We start from the raw sequence: 16,795 nt of genomic DNA, 5'->3' as shown, positions 1-16,795 counted from the left end.
AAGACAAGGTGCTTTACGCAACTCAGGATGTTTCCTGTTAAATTTCTACATACACAGAATGTGGCTCATGATGGAAATTCCAGTTAGAAAGTCTTTTGCAGCTACTGGACAAAACCCACCAAAGAATGCATGAAGCAAAACCACTGCCCATGAGCCCTGTGAAACTGTGACTTCCACAGTCCGAGTAACAGAGAACAAAACCCAAAATCATCTTGGACCTTTTGTGCCCTCATGCATAACTTTTTTAAGATAAGGGCAACACTACGAAAGAAAAAAGTGTTTCTAAAACGTCTGGGTTTTAATTATTGAGGACAGATTTTAAGACAGCACACTAATGAAAAAGTATTCATTGTTTTTAAAGTAAGGTTTATTTGGGAGAAAATGAAGAGAAGCAAACACAGTTTAGACAACACAGGTTTCTGATAAATTTGTGCATTAGCTGCTCTCTAATAAAAAAGTATATAAAGTCAGCGCTTGAAGGGTTTTAGAGCATCCCCTAAAGCTCTGTGGCTGGTCAGAGATTCCCACTTAGACCAAAAATTTTCCCATGAAACAAGAACTCTAATTCTTTGGAATGTATGTTCAAAGTTTTATTTTTAATTCTATCTTCCAACAGCCATGAAATGATAAATAAATTCCAAAATCAACATGTTTCGAGTCTTGGAGGATACTTCAGTTCTGACAAAGCCAGTACCTTACATGAGAAATATTCTGAGAATTTATTATTACGGACCAACTCTGCGTAACCCAACTCACAGCAAACTGCCAAGTAGCCTTCACATCATGTGCTGAAAAATTTCAGTGTTTGATAGAGCAACTCACAAAAAGGAAGGGAGAGTCACACAAGGCAGCTCTGTCAGATTTTGCTGAACCTGAGAGAACAGAAATAAACTCATCTCTTTCTGAACCCTTGTTCTTGGCCATCATTTGGCCTTTTACTGGCTCCTTCCCTTCCACAGTCCTTTCCCTGCCTTTATAGGCTTTTGTTCTCCAGTTTAAGTTTCACTCATCCATACATCCCTGAAGGCGTTTGCTGTTATATTTTTTGGTTCAAATGAGTTTACAGGCTTGGCCCCTAAACTTCTGAGTCACCCAAATAGACATGTTAAAAAATTTAATTCAAGTGCTATGTTCCACAAGGATATAATCAATTGATAAGAAGCTGATCTGAGCCTATACAGTAACGGAGAAAAAACATGATCACTCCATGCACATTCATACAAAAATATTTACCTCATTCATATTCCAAAACATCAAAAGATCCATGTCTTACATAGACTTTCATTTTCTTTAAAATCCAAGTAAGCTCCTTGCCTTGGGACAGAAGAGGTTTGAAAAAAAGACACAGAAAAATATTTCCCTATTTGCTGATAGTTTATTCCCTCTACTTCCTTCTCCAGTACCACTGGCCCTGTTTCCCACCCTTTTAATAGTATCACCTTCTCCATGCCAAGGCTCCAGCCAGGGCTGAGCGTGAGCTTCTCCAGCTCAGGGGACCTAAACCTCAGGGCAGCATATCCCTGCCTGCACAGGTGGGAGCCATAACCAACTCTTTGGCACAGAAACTCATTGCAACAATTAGCCAACTACTTTTCCTCACCTGATCCAACAACTGGTTCTAGTGTTACTTGTACAAGCATTGCTCACTTGCTATCCAACAGCCATAGACTTGACATCCCAGTGTAACCCACAGTCCCCCCATCCTGCTCAGAAGGACCCCCTAAAACATGTGAGGACAAACCCACTACTCTTATTTACACTGAATTAGGGCTCAGACAATAGATTTCTTTATAAACATAGTTAACCACAACAGAGTCTGACTGTGACTTTCAGTCACAAAAGTCTGTTCTCTGCATCCAGCCAGACTCCTCGATTTGGTTGTTTCCCCATCAGCACCGACTTCTGTTTTGGTCAGTACATTCCTGATGGCAACAAGGGGCTAAAAGAGCGAGCTTTTGCCTGAATGCCTTCCCCCCCCCCTTCACAGGTGACAAGTCTGGAAGGCAGAGACAGAGGAAGGAAAAAGGCAAGGCAGAAGACAGAGAGGGAGTAAGCAATGGGGCCAGCGGCACCTCTGGGTGTTGGGGCACCCTGCAGGCTGAGGTGCTGCTGGTAGAGCTGCCTTGGCCACTTTGGAGTCCCATCCTGCTCTGCAGCCCCAAGGGCAGAGGTATGGCTTCAGGCTCCAGAGAAGCCATCCCTTCAGGCATCCTGCTGCTGCTACAGTGGAGGTTTCCCACATCACCGAAGATAAAACATCCAAATGGTATGTTTTATATATATATACCTTTTTTATTTCCTTGGGAGCCTTTCTAGGTGGCATTACCAAACCAGAATGCCCTCTGCAGTCTGTGACATCTTAAATCAGACCCTGCCTTTGGTCCCCCATTTTAAGTTCAAAACACTTTTTTTTTAAAAAAGGAAAAAACAAGCCCCATACTAGCTTACCTGTGTCAGTACCCACCTAAAAGGGTCAAGGAAGGCACTGACTATATTGGAACAGCACCTACTTTAATTGGATTGGGATGAGACAGTATTAAATATTTCATTCTCAGAAATTCAGACCCTACATTCAGATACAAACCAGAAATTACTTTCTGGATATTTATGACATTGGAATTTTTTTCCTTTTCTCTTTTTTTTAAATAGCATTCTAGTATAGCATTGTTTAGCTAATAGTTATATACCATTCTCAGTCCAAGAACTGCAAATGATGTGGAATTTATCATCAGGAATGTCGATGCTGAAACTATTCAATTCACAACACAAAAATTCTTCTAAAAGACTAACAGCTGCGAGGTCTGTTGACAGTGACTGCAGTGGCTAAGTAAAGCTGAAAATGAGATTTCAGGCGATCTTTGTGGATCCACTCCAGAGGATCTCTGTCCTCTTCTCCCCTGCAGAAGTTCCCTCTACAATCACCATGGCTGGTATCCAACAGCAGCTCCATCCAGGGGGACCACGTGGCCTCTAATAGGTAGAACATGGCACTGTGTGCTTGTAACTATTATAACAAACTCTCCTAGAGTTAAAATGCAAGGATTTGTTTTGGTTTTATCAGACAACACCTTTGATTTACTAACTTGGCAGAATTACCAGTTTAGTCACCTGGGAGGGAACAAAAGCGAGAGGAGCCAAGGGGCTCTGTTCAAATGGAAGCACAGGCTGTCTGTGAAGGTAGGCAATTTAGCACCACAAAGCAAACCAAGGGCTATGCTCAAGTTGAACTACTGTTGCCTTCCTGTTGTTTCATACATAATCCTCACTCTCGCAACAAGTAATTTCATTTTGTTGTAGGAATGTGCCCTCTGGACTGATATTCAGGAAAACTATCAAAGATTCCAGGTGAATAGCTTAAGAGCAATCAAGTGTAGCATTTAATACAAAGCTTTACATGGCAAGACAAGTTCATAGAAAAAAAAATAAAAATCAAGCCAATCTCACCCAAGTTAAAGACTATTTTATATTACTGAAGGTAGGTCACACCCAATAATGAGAATAATCCAAGAAAAATTTTTGGTACCACACAACCCAGCTGGCTTGTCCCATCTGAGTCAAGATAATCACATGTGAAAACCAACACCGAAGACTTCTGGGTACTGACAGCTCCCACCAATGCATTCACATTTTTGGTTACTCAACAAACTGGATACCTGTCATTTCAGTTAGCAGCATACAGAGGAATTGCTCCAGTCCCGGGCACTACAAGCAGCACCGCTTCTGAGGCTCGTTCCAGTGTGGAAAAGAGAGGTTGTGAGAGTGGTGCCAGGTACAGTCAGCAAGAGGCAGAAGAGCGCAAAGGGAGCCCATGCCATCAATAGAGCACAACCACTGAGTTTATCTGTAAGATCACAATCTCACTTCCCTTTCAGGAAGTGTCTTGTTTATTTAGCTTTTAATGGTATGGCATAAGGACTCGTGTATTTTATGGATAGATACCAAACTGGTATTATCAAAATAAACCATCTGTTTTATAAACCCACTATTTACAAAAACGGTTTCTGAAGTTTTTTTGTTTTGTTTTGTTTTTTTAACAAAAATTAAACTATACACCAATCTAAGTTACAGAAACAAAAATAACCTTTATAAGATCACATGTATAAAACAAGAAATGAAATGTGTTTTTATTTAAGGCAATACTGGGCTACTTCACAAATCACCACCTCAAATATATACACTGCTCCACACTACTAATTTTCTATCACATTCACAACGGATTCTTTAATACCAAATATTGTTTTAAATCTCCAATGTAGCAAACTATTTTTATTCACATTTCCATTTTTATTATGGAATCATAAATGCTTTGTATCCAATTAAAAGCAATGAAAAATGTAGCTATAAGAAAACTATTATATTTACGTGTTAACTACATATGAATAACATCCATAGATACTGGATGTCAAAATTTACAAAAATGAGTGTGTCAGTATGTTTAACCTATGAAATGTGATCTTATCCAGCTCCTCTTCTGTAAATAAATGCTTTATGCAAAATAAACTGGATATGACAGACTTAGCTAGCTTTAGTTCAAAAGTTCTTAATTTAAAATGACTGAAGGACAGTTTTAAAAACTTGCTCACTTAGTTACAAATTAAAATTCCGAATATAAATGTGTCATTTAATAGTTTAGACTTACAGACTGCTGGTGGCAGCAAATGATTTACAATAATAAATATATACAAAAAAATTGTATCTACAAATAAAGAGAACTGTTATACATGAGAAGTAACCTGGTGAAAGATACCAATCACAGACAACTCACAAAGATTTAGTTTATGGAAAGGACAATCTGATAGAAAGTTGAGGTCTTGATAAAGTATTTACAGAACTGAAGCAATTACTCTGTTCTTCAAGTCCCATAGGGATAAAAACAAATAAGACATTTACATGACTCATGTCATGTTTTTTGCTAGATTAAATCACTTCAAAATAAAAGAGCTCCACAGTTACTAGCATGCTTGATGGCTTCCTATTCAAAATAAATTCTATTACAGGTCACGGTTAAACACATTAGGTTTTCAGTATTTTGATTCCCCTTCCTCAGTACCCAAAACAATTACTTTTGCAGCTATAACCTCTGGATTATCCTCCCAACGTCCTTCAAGCCTTCTCAAACTGACAACAGGTTTCATTTCCTGAAGTTGCTCCAACAGACGCTCAGTGCAGTCTTTAAGAGTCTTGTCTAAAACTATCTTTACATTATCACCACATGGGAGCTGTGATGGGTTGGCAAACAGTACAAGGGTTTCAGTTTCAGAACATGACCAAGTGACATTATCACTTGCTACAGGGGTCTTCTCACTGGACTTCCGTGAGTTTGAATGGGATCCTTTTTTGGTTCCGCCACTGTGGAAGTCTCTTTCAGTGTTTTTCTTTTGCTTCACAGCAGACTCTTCAAGGAACTTGAGGAATGACACTTCAAAACCCATTGGCTTAAACGAGCTCCAGTCAAAAGCTGCAGGTTGCTCCTCGGCCGTTTGAATGGCAACAGCAGTCTCTTCCTCCCTATGCATGCTACTCACATCAACAGGCAGTGCTTCCTCAGTTTTTTCAGCTCTCTTTCTCTTATTCTGAGATACATTTTTTTCTTTATTTGCTCTTTTCAGGTTGTTTGATTTTTGCTTCTCTGAGGAGCAGGAGCCGGTCTCCTGCAAGTCACTATTTACAGTGGAAGAGATTTTTGCTTGATTTTCAGCAGTTGAGCAATCCTCATTAATTAGTTTAGTAATGAATAGTTCTGTCAGTTCATCCACTTCATCCTTCTCACCTTTTTCAGTTTCCTTTTGTGGTAAGGTAGTTGTGCTTGAATCATTATTGCTCATTATCAAACTCGGTTCAGGCTCTTTCACATCAGCTTTTTTATCAGTCTCCTCTTGCTCAGAAGAGGCTTCCTTAACCTGGGAGACAGACTGCTTTTTAGATACAATAAGGAGATTTCTGTGTTGGGAAGTAAATGCTTTGGACAGTTTGTGACATTTATAATGCCTGATTATGTTACTTTCACTTGTAACTACAGAGGAACATCCCTTTATCATACATGGATACTGAGTCATGAACCTGCTTGTACATTCCGATAAGGCATCGTTTCTAGTCTTTATTGAATACACATACTTGCCACGTTTCAGTGAATAAGCCTTATTTTCTTGAACTTGTATTTCTTTTGAGTCGGTATTTTCCAAGCTCATGTTTTTCTTTCGTTTTGTTTTCACTGACAGCCTGTTACCTTCTTTTCCTGATCTGTTTTTGAGTCCTCTCTGTTTAGACTTCGATGGTTTCTCCTGATTTGCTTTGCTTGAAATGTTTTCCTGGCCCGGTGTCAGTCTCCTGGGTCTTATTAGATGATCTTTATGCCTGTCATTATGTTTGTTAAAAATATGCCTCAAGAGGTTAGACCTAGTAGCATAAATACGGTCACAGCCTTCACAGTCACACTTAAATACGCCATCATCTTCTACTTTGTTTGGCCTTATCTTAACACCGTGATCTGTCTCAAGATGCACAACGTAGTTAAGATATGCTGTAAACGAAGACTTACACTGAGACTGGTCACAAAAAAACCTTCCCACCTCCGGGGCTGATTTCATGTTTCCAATCTGCTCTGGGGTCATGTTGTGAAGCTTCATATAATGTTGTATCAAGCTGGTAACTTCCTGAAAGATGCGGGAGCAGTCACTCACCTCGCACCTGAACTCTCTGATGGCAGGTTTGGTTTCCACCTCCTCTCGTTCCTCTTTACCTTGCTCAATCTCCTCCTCCACTTCAGCAGAGAAGGCAGGAAGGTCTGATTTGTGCACAGCTTGATAGTGAAGGATTAGGTTTTGTTGTATTGTAAAAGCCGCGAAGCAGCCCTGATGGACACACCGGTATGGTCTGTAAGGGCTGTACCTTGTGGGAAACTCCAGAGACTTTGTTACAGTCTTCCTACCATTTCTCTCCTCTTTTTCCTTCCTGTGCTTCCTAACCTTGCGTGCTTTGGGTTGTGCCTCTGTGCTACCAAAAGAGGCTGCATTATGCTGCTCAAGCGGAACAGAAACCATTTGGGGAGGTTTTTCCAGTCTTTCAGGAATATTATTTTCTGGTAGAAGTTTTTCCAAGACTTCTACAGGTTCTACAACTTCCTTTATCTGAGCTTCTTTGACCAACGGAGCTACAGTTTTGTTTTCTGTTACTAGTGTCTGCGCAGTTTTTATTTCAACAGGTTGTGGGGCTGTGTTTACAGTTTCATTTTGAGATCTTCTGCCATAAGGCCTTTTAATTTTTAATTTTACCATCTCCTCTGTTGTAAAATGATGTACAAGCTGACAGTGTGCTCGGAGATTAGAGTTCCTTGTGAATGTTTTTGGACAGGTAGCTACAACACATTTGAATGGGGCATACTTCAACTGATGTTTCTTGATTTCTAGTATCATTTCTGCAGTGTACTGATGAATCTTGCCATAGTGTTTAAATAATGCATCTTTTGTCATAGCACTGTAATTGCAGCCAGGATTCTGACATACAAAAGGTTTATTAACTCTATCACTAAACTGAATGTTACTTGCCTCTGGAGATATCTGAATGAGGGGCTTATTTTCAATTGATACAACCGGGACTGCTGGTGCTAGCGTGCCTGCTGGAGGACACTGGGAAACAGTCTCAGAGATCTGAACAGGAGAATCATCTTCGAGCTTCAGTTTTTGCAAGCCCTCCAAAATTTCCAACATTTTAGTATCATCCTTTTGAGATGTCTCCGACTGAGCAGAACTACCCTTTGCAGCAGTGACATTCCCAGTGTGCACAGAGAACTGTGCAGGAGTGGGTAGTTTTGCACTGGGTGCAGAATTTTCTGAGGAAGCCTGTGCACCATTTACTTGCAAGTTCTGTCCTGAATCAGCGATGGTATCCTGAATTTCAGTTTTCACCTCAAGTATCTGTGAATTCATAGCAGTTTTAATTATTTCCAAGGTTTTTTCAAAGTTCTGCATAACATTGTCTTCTGAAATCTGTTCCTCCGAATTTGCTCGCACACAAGAATTTACAGTCATCATTTGGGAATCCCCATTTTCACTTTTTACTGTTAAAGGGGGCAACACTCTATGAGCCTCGATATTTGTTTTGAAATTCTCTTTGATACTGGCCATGAGTAACTGATTGTCAACGTTGAGTTTTTGCGTGAGATTTTCCACCACTGCTTGAGAGCCACAATTTGCAAGCAAGTTGGACTGAAAACCTTCTCCCTGTATTTTCATGTTTCCTTCAGTGCTTTTGGTTAGAAGTCCCAACACTGTTGCATTATTTACTGCTACCTTCTGTGATATACTGGGCACAAACAAAGGTGTAGTTGTTTTTCTCTTCCTCTTTGAAGAACTGGTTCCCTTCTTATTCAAGTTGCTCGATCCTGAATTCTTGGGACTACTTATAACTGAAACTCGTGAACTGTTCCCTGCAAAGTTTTGTGCTGTTGCAACAGTATTAGAAAATGAGCTAGGACACAAGCCTTTTTCAATGGTCTTTAGCATTAAGTCCTCTGTTGCAAAACCAGGCAAACTCTTGCATTCGTGAGGCATTTTGGCACTGAGGGTCCTGTTTTGGTCTGTTAGCAGGGTACTGGGGTTACAGACTGTCTGCAGCAGAGGGGACGTGGCTGAGTTGGGCAGAACAGCTGCATTTATCTGAGTCGTACCAGAGACACAACTTGTTGTCACTACGCGTGGAAGTACTTCTGTGTTATCAAAGGTACTCGGGATGCCTGCACTTTCCAAGGCTTGTTTTATAATTTGATTTCCTTCCTCATTCCCACTGGTATTAGTCACACTGGCTCGTGGAAACATAGTCTGCAGTAAGGCTGTGGAACGATTTTCAGCTGCAAGTAACTGGAGGAATGACGGATCTTTAAAACACGTTTCTGGATTGAAGGCAGACTCCTGGGGTTGCTGCAAGTTTAATGAATTTGAAGAAAGAATCATACTGGCAAGCAAAGACTGTCCATTAGCCTGCAGGGCTTCTGGAGAAATTTCTGATCCTTCAAGAGGCTTACAATAAGACCTCTTAGATAAGTGGCCACCAAGCGATCTAGGATTAGTGAAAACTCTGAAGCACCTGCTACAGATAAATTTGCCATCTCTAATTATTGCTGGCCACTTTGCCCGCTTGTTATGTTTTGGCTTCCTTTCTTTCCCATTTGGGCCCTGGCCACGATCTTTTTTCACCTTTTCTGAAGCTGGATGTTGAGAACTAGTTTCACTGAAGTTATTTTCATTACTCAATCGTGAGGGAAATATTTGATCAACACTTTCCTCTTTTGGGAAAACAGAACTAGTGTTTCCTTCTAGTTGCAATGAAAAGCTATTTGTGTTATTTTCCAGTTGTGAGAAGACTGAATTTGGAGGATTCTCTGCTGACGAAGGAAACAGAGACATTGGACCATTTTCTGCAGGCAAAGGAAGAAAAGGATCTGAACTGCCATCAATATTCAGAGGCATAACTGTTTTTGCTAAATCATCCAACTGGGAAGGTAAGGTTGCACCAGAAAGATTTTCCATTTGTGAACATAAAACACTCTCAGGCTCACTTTTAATACGAGTAGACAAACTTGGATTTATGACACTTTCCACTACAGGCAACATAGGATTGGCCAAATTTTCTAGGTGGGTTGGGAAAAGTGAACTTGAGACATGTTGCACTTGACTGGAACAGGTGGGATTCAAATTTGATTTGTTCTGTGCAGTAAAAGCAGCACCACTGAGACTGCCCACTTGCGATGGCGTAAGATACACAATCTTCCCATCGTTCGGCACATTTTGCAGATTGTTGGATTTTCGTGGTTTCTTATTTTTACGCTGCATTTTAAAAGCAGCATATTCGTCAGGGTGTGCTGCCTTCATATGCTTGCCAATGCTCTGTGACGAGTTGTATGTTCGAGTACAACCTTCAACCTGACAATTAAATTTCTGAACTGGGGTTGCTGGTAACACAGCTGGAACTAGAGAGTTATTTATGTTAGGCTGTGATGGAATAAATGTAATACTTTCTAAAGTTTTTAAAGGCAGGTTATACAGATTAGCTGCAGCTTTAATACTGTCTTCAATTTCAAGTTTGGAAATGGGTAGACTGTTTCGATATCCTGTCTGATTCTGCATGCTGAATGGATTTACAATGCTTACTTGTCTTTCTAAGCTTTTTGATTCAAGGGTTTCTGGTTTTAGTGTGTCTGAGGTCACAGAAACAGTCTGAATATTCTGAGTCTGACTGAGACAGTCTTCTTCCTTTCTCTCTTGGAAAACTGGAAGACAAGAGTCAACTGATGGGCACAACTGCTGCACTCCAGGTTTAGCAGTATCTACTTTACTGGCAATAGCACCCAATTTACCTCTTTTTGCAAAATTATCTCGGATCTTCTGGTTAACAACAGATAGTTTCATGCTGCCTGCTGGAACTGTCACTTCTGTTTTCACTGAGCCTATAGGAGACTGCTCTAAACCAGCACTAGGCAAGGAATCGCCTTGCTGCAGTATACTCGTCGGCGCATTTACACTTTCGTTCCCTACTGGCTCTGCTTTGATTTGGTTCCAAACAACATTTTCTTCTTCAGTGGAACTACTTCGGTTGTCAGATGGAGGAGATGTCATTTCCTGTTTAACAGTAACTCCACTGGTGTTTTCATTAGCTTTAGAAGATTGACTAAGATTGGACTGATTATTTTGGTTTTCAGGCTGCTGCTCTGTTTCAGGCTGCTTGTTGTGATCCTCAACATGCTTTTCCAATTCATTCTGTGAACGGTATACCTTTCCACAGCCTGTGACTTTGCAGGTATAGGTATTATAGTGTTGTGCTTCATGATCATAGAGTAAATAGGCTTCAGAAAACACTCTGCCACATTTAGGAAACATACACTTAGCTCTGAAGACTTGATGCTCTCTTCTGTGTGTCAGTAGCTCAGCATAACTGTTAAAACCAGCCTTACATTTCATCTGTATGCAGATATAAGGCTTGCTGCCACAGTGCATTTGTAAATGATCGTTCAGGTGAGTAACACTTACAAAATGTCGTCTACAGTACTGGCAAATCACTTTTTTGCTTTGCATTTCAAGAAAACGTTTAGCTTCTTCGTTATCTTTATGCCCCTTTGCGTGTGCTATTAGATTTTTAAAATATTTAAAACCTTTTTTACAAAATGTTACAGGGCACGTGAATTCATTAACAGGGAGTGGCTTTTGAACTGGCACTATATCTGGTACATAAGGTTTATCTTTGTCATCATTTTCATCATCTGAGCCATCATTATCATTAAACACAATAAAGTCTGTTGAATAGAGACTGTTCTTCTTAATGGGTCGCTGCTCCTGTTTGGATACAGAATTAGTTTTCTGATTCTCATTGGCAGTTGCGATTTTAGGAGGTCTTCCCAGTCTTCTCAGTGGTTTCATAGCAGCTAATCTCTCTTTGCTGGATTTTTTAACATGCAAAGTTACATGGGGAACAAAGTTTTCTTTAGAATTAAAATTTTGGGCACAAATAGGGCAACTGTAAATTCCATCTTTATAATGTTTTTGTGCATGTCTAACTATTCTATGACCTAGGAATTCTTTGTCACATAACACACAATACTGCATATAAGCTTGCCAGTTCCTAAATCTAGCTGATATGAACCCCCTCTCTCTGAGCTTTTTGATTTCTCTCTTTTTCTGCTTTTCATCTCCGATACCCTTAAGAAGGTTTGTAGCTTCATCAAGGCCAGCAAGCCCATTCATAGAAGTTTCTTTAGTCGCTTCTTGGCAGTCCTCAACCTTCTCATAAACTTCACTGTCATTTAGTTCATCTATTGAGGACACGATGGATGCCTCCTCTCCCATAAGTGCCAGACACTGACGCTTTAGAGTTTTCCAGTCCCAGAACTCTGGATCAAAAGGCCACTGAGTTTTCAGCACAAGCAAGAGCTCACAGCGCAAAGAATTCGGTATTGGAAGATTCTCTTCATCATACTTCTGGTCAGGCTGATTATACAGCATTTCAACAGCATAATATGCATCCACAGTGGGTTCGAGAAGAAATTCACTCAGTTGACAAGCACGTTTAACTTCCAAATCATCTGGAAGTAAGCAGGAGATGGTCTTGCAAATAGATATCTTGACATCTGCATTTTCACTGGATTCCAAGCGCAATGCTTTCACACATAGTTCGATGCAGGTTGCAAGTCCAGCACCATCAATCTGTAAAAGCAAGACTAATTTTACTAAGTCAGCTTATCATAACCCTTTCTATACTTGTAAGTGAAAGATGTCATTATTCAATCCTAAGTGTCAGAAAAAATGCATCTAGAGTTCACGGTAATACTTTTCACTTTAAGAAACATAATGGTTTGTCTTTTGATGCTACTCCTTAGGTTGCATAATATGTCTTCACGCTATGACAAAAATGTGGAAGTTTACATACAACTAAAAGACAAATTAATTCTATGTTCTGTCTAGTTTGAGGACTTTAGGACTGTATGTTAGAGGTGTTCATTTTATATTAGAGCAACACTGAGCCTTTTCATTAAACAAAGCCTGTCAGTTGAGTCACAGTTATTGCAGAAGAGCTTCTGTGAAGCATTAACACTGTGTAGAATTCAAATGGTAAACAGTGCTACAAGTTAAAGAAAAACACAATCTTCAGAAAGTTCTATAATTTGGAAATCACTTAAGGTAAAAAGGTTTATTTTTATTTTTAAAGATTATGACATTTCAAAGTCAACTGACCTCAACTGAACACATGGCTTCAGTCCAACTGAAAGCATTAAGTATAGTTAAGTATAGTTAAATGTTCCATCATTTGAACGTTCCAAAGGTCATGTGGTCTTTTCTCATTCATACCTTCAGGCAACATCATTTACATTTACATCGACTTTACAAACTCTTTATGCTGCCAGGGCTGCACAGAGAGGCTGTGGTATACATGAGAATAAAGTCCAGCGAATTTATGAATGCACCAGTTTACTACCTAAGTGGTCTCCAATTTCTGCCATCAGTGAAATGATCCACTACTCACTGGAAAAAAATGAATATGGCATGGAACAGACAGAGCTCTTAATATCATAAGACTCTGTGGAAGTTATTTTCCTCCCCCCCCTAATTCCAATTTATTTCAGATCTTTGGAAAAAACCAATCCTTAAGATTAGATGATCATGATTAGCAATACCAGAACACTGCAAAAGGAAAACTGGAATTTTTATTCTTAGAATTAATATCCTGACTCACAGAAATCTCCCAACTAAAAAGCTTCGTAAGAGCTCAGTTTAACTATCAATATTAAATATTGCAACTACTAAGGAAATTAAGAAAATTAGAAGGTGAGGTTAGCCGAGATATATGAACAGTTTTAATACAACATTGGATCTAAGTCCACAAAAGGCAAGTATTTAATTTATTAAAATAAGCAATTAAAAAGGGTTTCTTTTTTGTAATTTCTTTTTTCTTTTTAAGCTTTCTGTAATTTTACTTTTCTTATATATTAATATACACCCTTCATTTCCTTGCCTCATAAGCTTTTCCTCTCCATTTTCTGTAATTTCTGAAATACAGAAAATAATGACGAGGAATGTTAGGGCCTGCTTACAGAAAATACCTCATGTAGAGGACACGGGCAATAGCAGAGGCTAATAGCCTCACCTTCAGTGTTTCCTTCATCCCAGTTGCTGACAGTCAGCTTTTCTGTCTACTGGCCCTGCCCCCCACACCCATTTTTTTCCAAAGAAACAAGGAAGCTTTAATGATTCAAAATGAATCAACTTTTAATGTAAAAGGAAGTTGCTATAGCCTTTCCTAAAACCAGTTAGGATTGCCCCAAGGTTGATGCTGTACAGCAAGACAGGCTATCCAAGAAGCTTTCATAAATTTTCCTGATTACAGTTCTATTAAAAGTGCCAAAAATATTCTTTTACGAGTATCCTTACCTCTGAATTAATTACTTTAATCAGGAAGAAAATGTGATAAACAGTCTTAGTTAACACAGATAGTTGACGACATCTCTCTAGATACACTTGAATAGAAGGCTCTACCCTTTGCTGCAGTTTACTCCAGAAAAGAGTCAGTTCCCTAGAACAAGAGAACAATATTTCAGGGCCAGCAATGTAACCACTGATCTGATCACAAGAAATGCAAGGCTGAGAACAGTTTCCATTTTGTCTTTGGAAAAGGAAAAAATCTGAATTTATTCAAACATTATCTTAGCAAGAAAAGCTTTTATTAAAATACCCATGCTATTAGTATCTAAATTTAAAAATTATGACAATGACTCAGTTCCAGAAGGTCAGTTCAGAATAAAACCAGTATTACCATACTTTATGCTACATAATTTACAGATTCATGATGTGGTCTTAAAAAAAAAAAAAAAAAAGAAAGGTCTCGCACAGTAGTTTGACTGGAACTGTACGCTCCTGAACTTTTACTAATTACTAACTGCTACAGAAGACTGCCTTTTCTCTGTGGTAGATGCATTTTTTTTCCTCAAGTTGCTCTGCTTTAAGAGCTGAATCTGACTGTGATTTAGTGAGAAATTAGCCCCCCAACACCAAACAGTAATTATCATCTACTTTATCTCACTATTTCATTCCTCCTAAGGTGCAAATAGCCAAGAGTTCCTAGCACCTTGTGGAATGGTGTAACCCCCTAACTTTTACCAGAATCTCTTGAAGCAAAATCCTGCATTAGCAGTTTTCTCCTGCTGCTGCACAAAAAAAGATGCACAAACAAAGCTAATCCTTCAGGAATTGTACAGGTTTGCAAGTTAGCAGATGGAAATTCAGACTCTAACAGCTCAAATATCTGCCAACAAAGACCAGTTATTTGCTCCCATATTAAAGAAAGCAAGCCCTAAACAACAAGTATCTTCATCTAAATTATTACTGTAGTTATAGTAGTAAAGAGCTCCTCCTTTAATAAAAGTGCATTAGAAAAAGAAACATTGTGTTATTACAGAAGGACAAATGGGAACAATACTTACCCATTAAATGTTGACATAATGTTGACTAGTTGCCTGCAGATATTAAATTTCTTATTTCTACAGAAAAATTATTAACCAGCTATTGGTATTTGCCTCATCATATGTTTGGCCTTCAAATTCTCAAAATGGATGCTAATCTTGCAAAATCCTTTTTTTTTTTTTTTAAGCTCTCCAAGAGCCTTATCTCCCTCCTGTTTAGCTCACAGATTTTATCAGCTGAAGAAAGTTCACTTATGGCTTATGTATCAGCTCTAACTTTTCCAGACCAAATTTTTGTTCCACTAGACAAAAACAAGATTCAAACTCACCAGGCACAGTACATCTCCCCTTGCTGCAGCTGGCGAGATAGAAATGCTGCACATAAAATTAGAGCACTTTTTTCATCTCCATCAGATTCTAGGTTACAGATCATTTCCAGAGCATCTTTGCAATCCACTTCTGTAATCTAGAAGGGAGGAAAGGATAGAACAAGAAAAGAACAAGACTAAGAAAGTGTTTTCAATTTCAGTCATCTGAGCCTTTGCAAAAAGACAGTAATTTAGAACTTGGTGAATATTTAAATGAGCTTAAAAAACAAATCAGTACATTCCTAGAAAGACTGTCAAAACTGACTATGTCACCAGAAAAACCGTTTTATTAAAGTGAATATAAACTTGTTTCTCAGACATATGACTTATTTGTATCTACTGTCCCAGTAACCTAAGAATTTTGAAGTACAACATTAATTACTAATATATATTACATTAATCTTATAATTGTGATACACAGATTTATAGTTTTAAATTGCAGCCTAACACAGAAATAAAACTACCTGAAATTCTAACTCAGTTTACTTGTCCCTGATGTTACTACTGCTTAATACTACAGCTGGGTGATCTGAAGTTTAACACAAACGTTCCAGTATTTTTAAAAAAAATCAAAGATACAAAGGAAAAGGAAAGCTGTACATTAAGAAGCAGGTCAACTGAATGCTCTTCTAGAAGAACACTACAGTCTCTAGAATATAATTTGTTTGTTCAAGTTCTTAGTTTCACGGCAAATCAAAGGAAAAACCACATTTGCCCAGTAGTACTAGACAGCTGTATAAGTACTGAACCAGCGCACTTGTTATAACAACTACTGTCTAATTTGATTCTCAGCAGACTGGCCTGATTACATCAATTAGTGCATCTGGCAGGACATGCTAGTATTTATTCTTTGACACCAGCAGCTAAAGAATAGTTTGACCATGGCAGCAGCACTGTTGGAATTCTCTCTTCAGAAATCACAAGACCCTCCAAAGCAAGAACCAGAAGTGTCCACTCAAACACCCATGTGGTTTGGATAAGTACTTTGGATAAGGTGGCAGCACAGATGCATTGGGCACCGTGGCATCCAGCTACTGCTCCAACAATCAAACTACAATGTCGAACAGTACAACTACTCATTTTTACCTCTAAATTGACACTTTGGGAATATACTCATAACCTTTCACTGAACGTCATTTGAGGTTTAACAACCTCAAAGTCATCTTCTAAAGAAAACTGCCTTTCTTAAGATGGAACAGTATAACTGTTATAGCAATTTAGACTGAAGGTCTGCTTTGCCAGGTGCCCCATCTCAGACAGGGACTATCAATTAAAAGCTTAGAGAAGAATATGGCAAACTGAACTTACAATAACAGAATTTTTTTCATGAAAAGCTTTACCAACCTCTCAGACTTCCTAAGGGACCCAGTTTTCAACAAAGGTCTGTGTAGGTCCAGCCATGAAGTCTGTCAGTCTAGCATTTCACATACTGCAGATCTGAATTCTTCACATTATTGAAGCAAACTACTAGACTAATTCAAGCTGA

General features: G+C 38.9%; 1 protein-coding gene across 2 annotated transcripts in view; it reads right to left on the bottom strand.

The window, feature by feature from the left end:
* Positions 1-349: 349 nt before the first annotated feature.
* The window catches only part of ZNF292 (zinc finger protein 292), a 59,484-nt gene continuing 43,038 nt past the window's right edge, over positions 350-16,795 (bottom strand). For both annotated transcript variants that reach the window (XM_027743530.2, XM_027743531.2), the window contains 3 exons: positions 15,271-15,407; positions 13,914-14,055; positions 350-12,191 (listed from right to left, as the gene is read on the bottom strand). In XM_027743530.2, the coding sequence (XP_027599331.1) occupies positions 5,022-12,191; positions 13,914-14,055; positions 15,271-15,407 (7,449 nt within the window). In that variant the 3' untranslated portion in view covers positions 350-5,021. The remainder of the gene's footprint in view (positions 12,192-13,913; positions 14,056-15,270; positions 15,408-16,795) is intronic.

The sequence above is a fragment of the Pipra filicauda genome, unplaced genomic scaffold, assembly GCF_003945595.2.
Source record: "Pipra filicauda isolate LSUMZ 115617 unplaced genomic scaffold, ASM394559v2 scaffold60_size3304689_pilon, whole genome shotgun sequence".
Classification (NCBI taxonomy): domain Eukaryota; kingdom Metazoa; phylum Chordata; class Aves; order Passeriformes; family Pipridae; genus Pipra; species Pipra filicauda.
The sequence above is the reverse complement of the archived record's forward strand: the minus strand, read 5'-3'. Positions and strand labels throughout refer to the sequence as shown.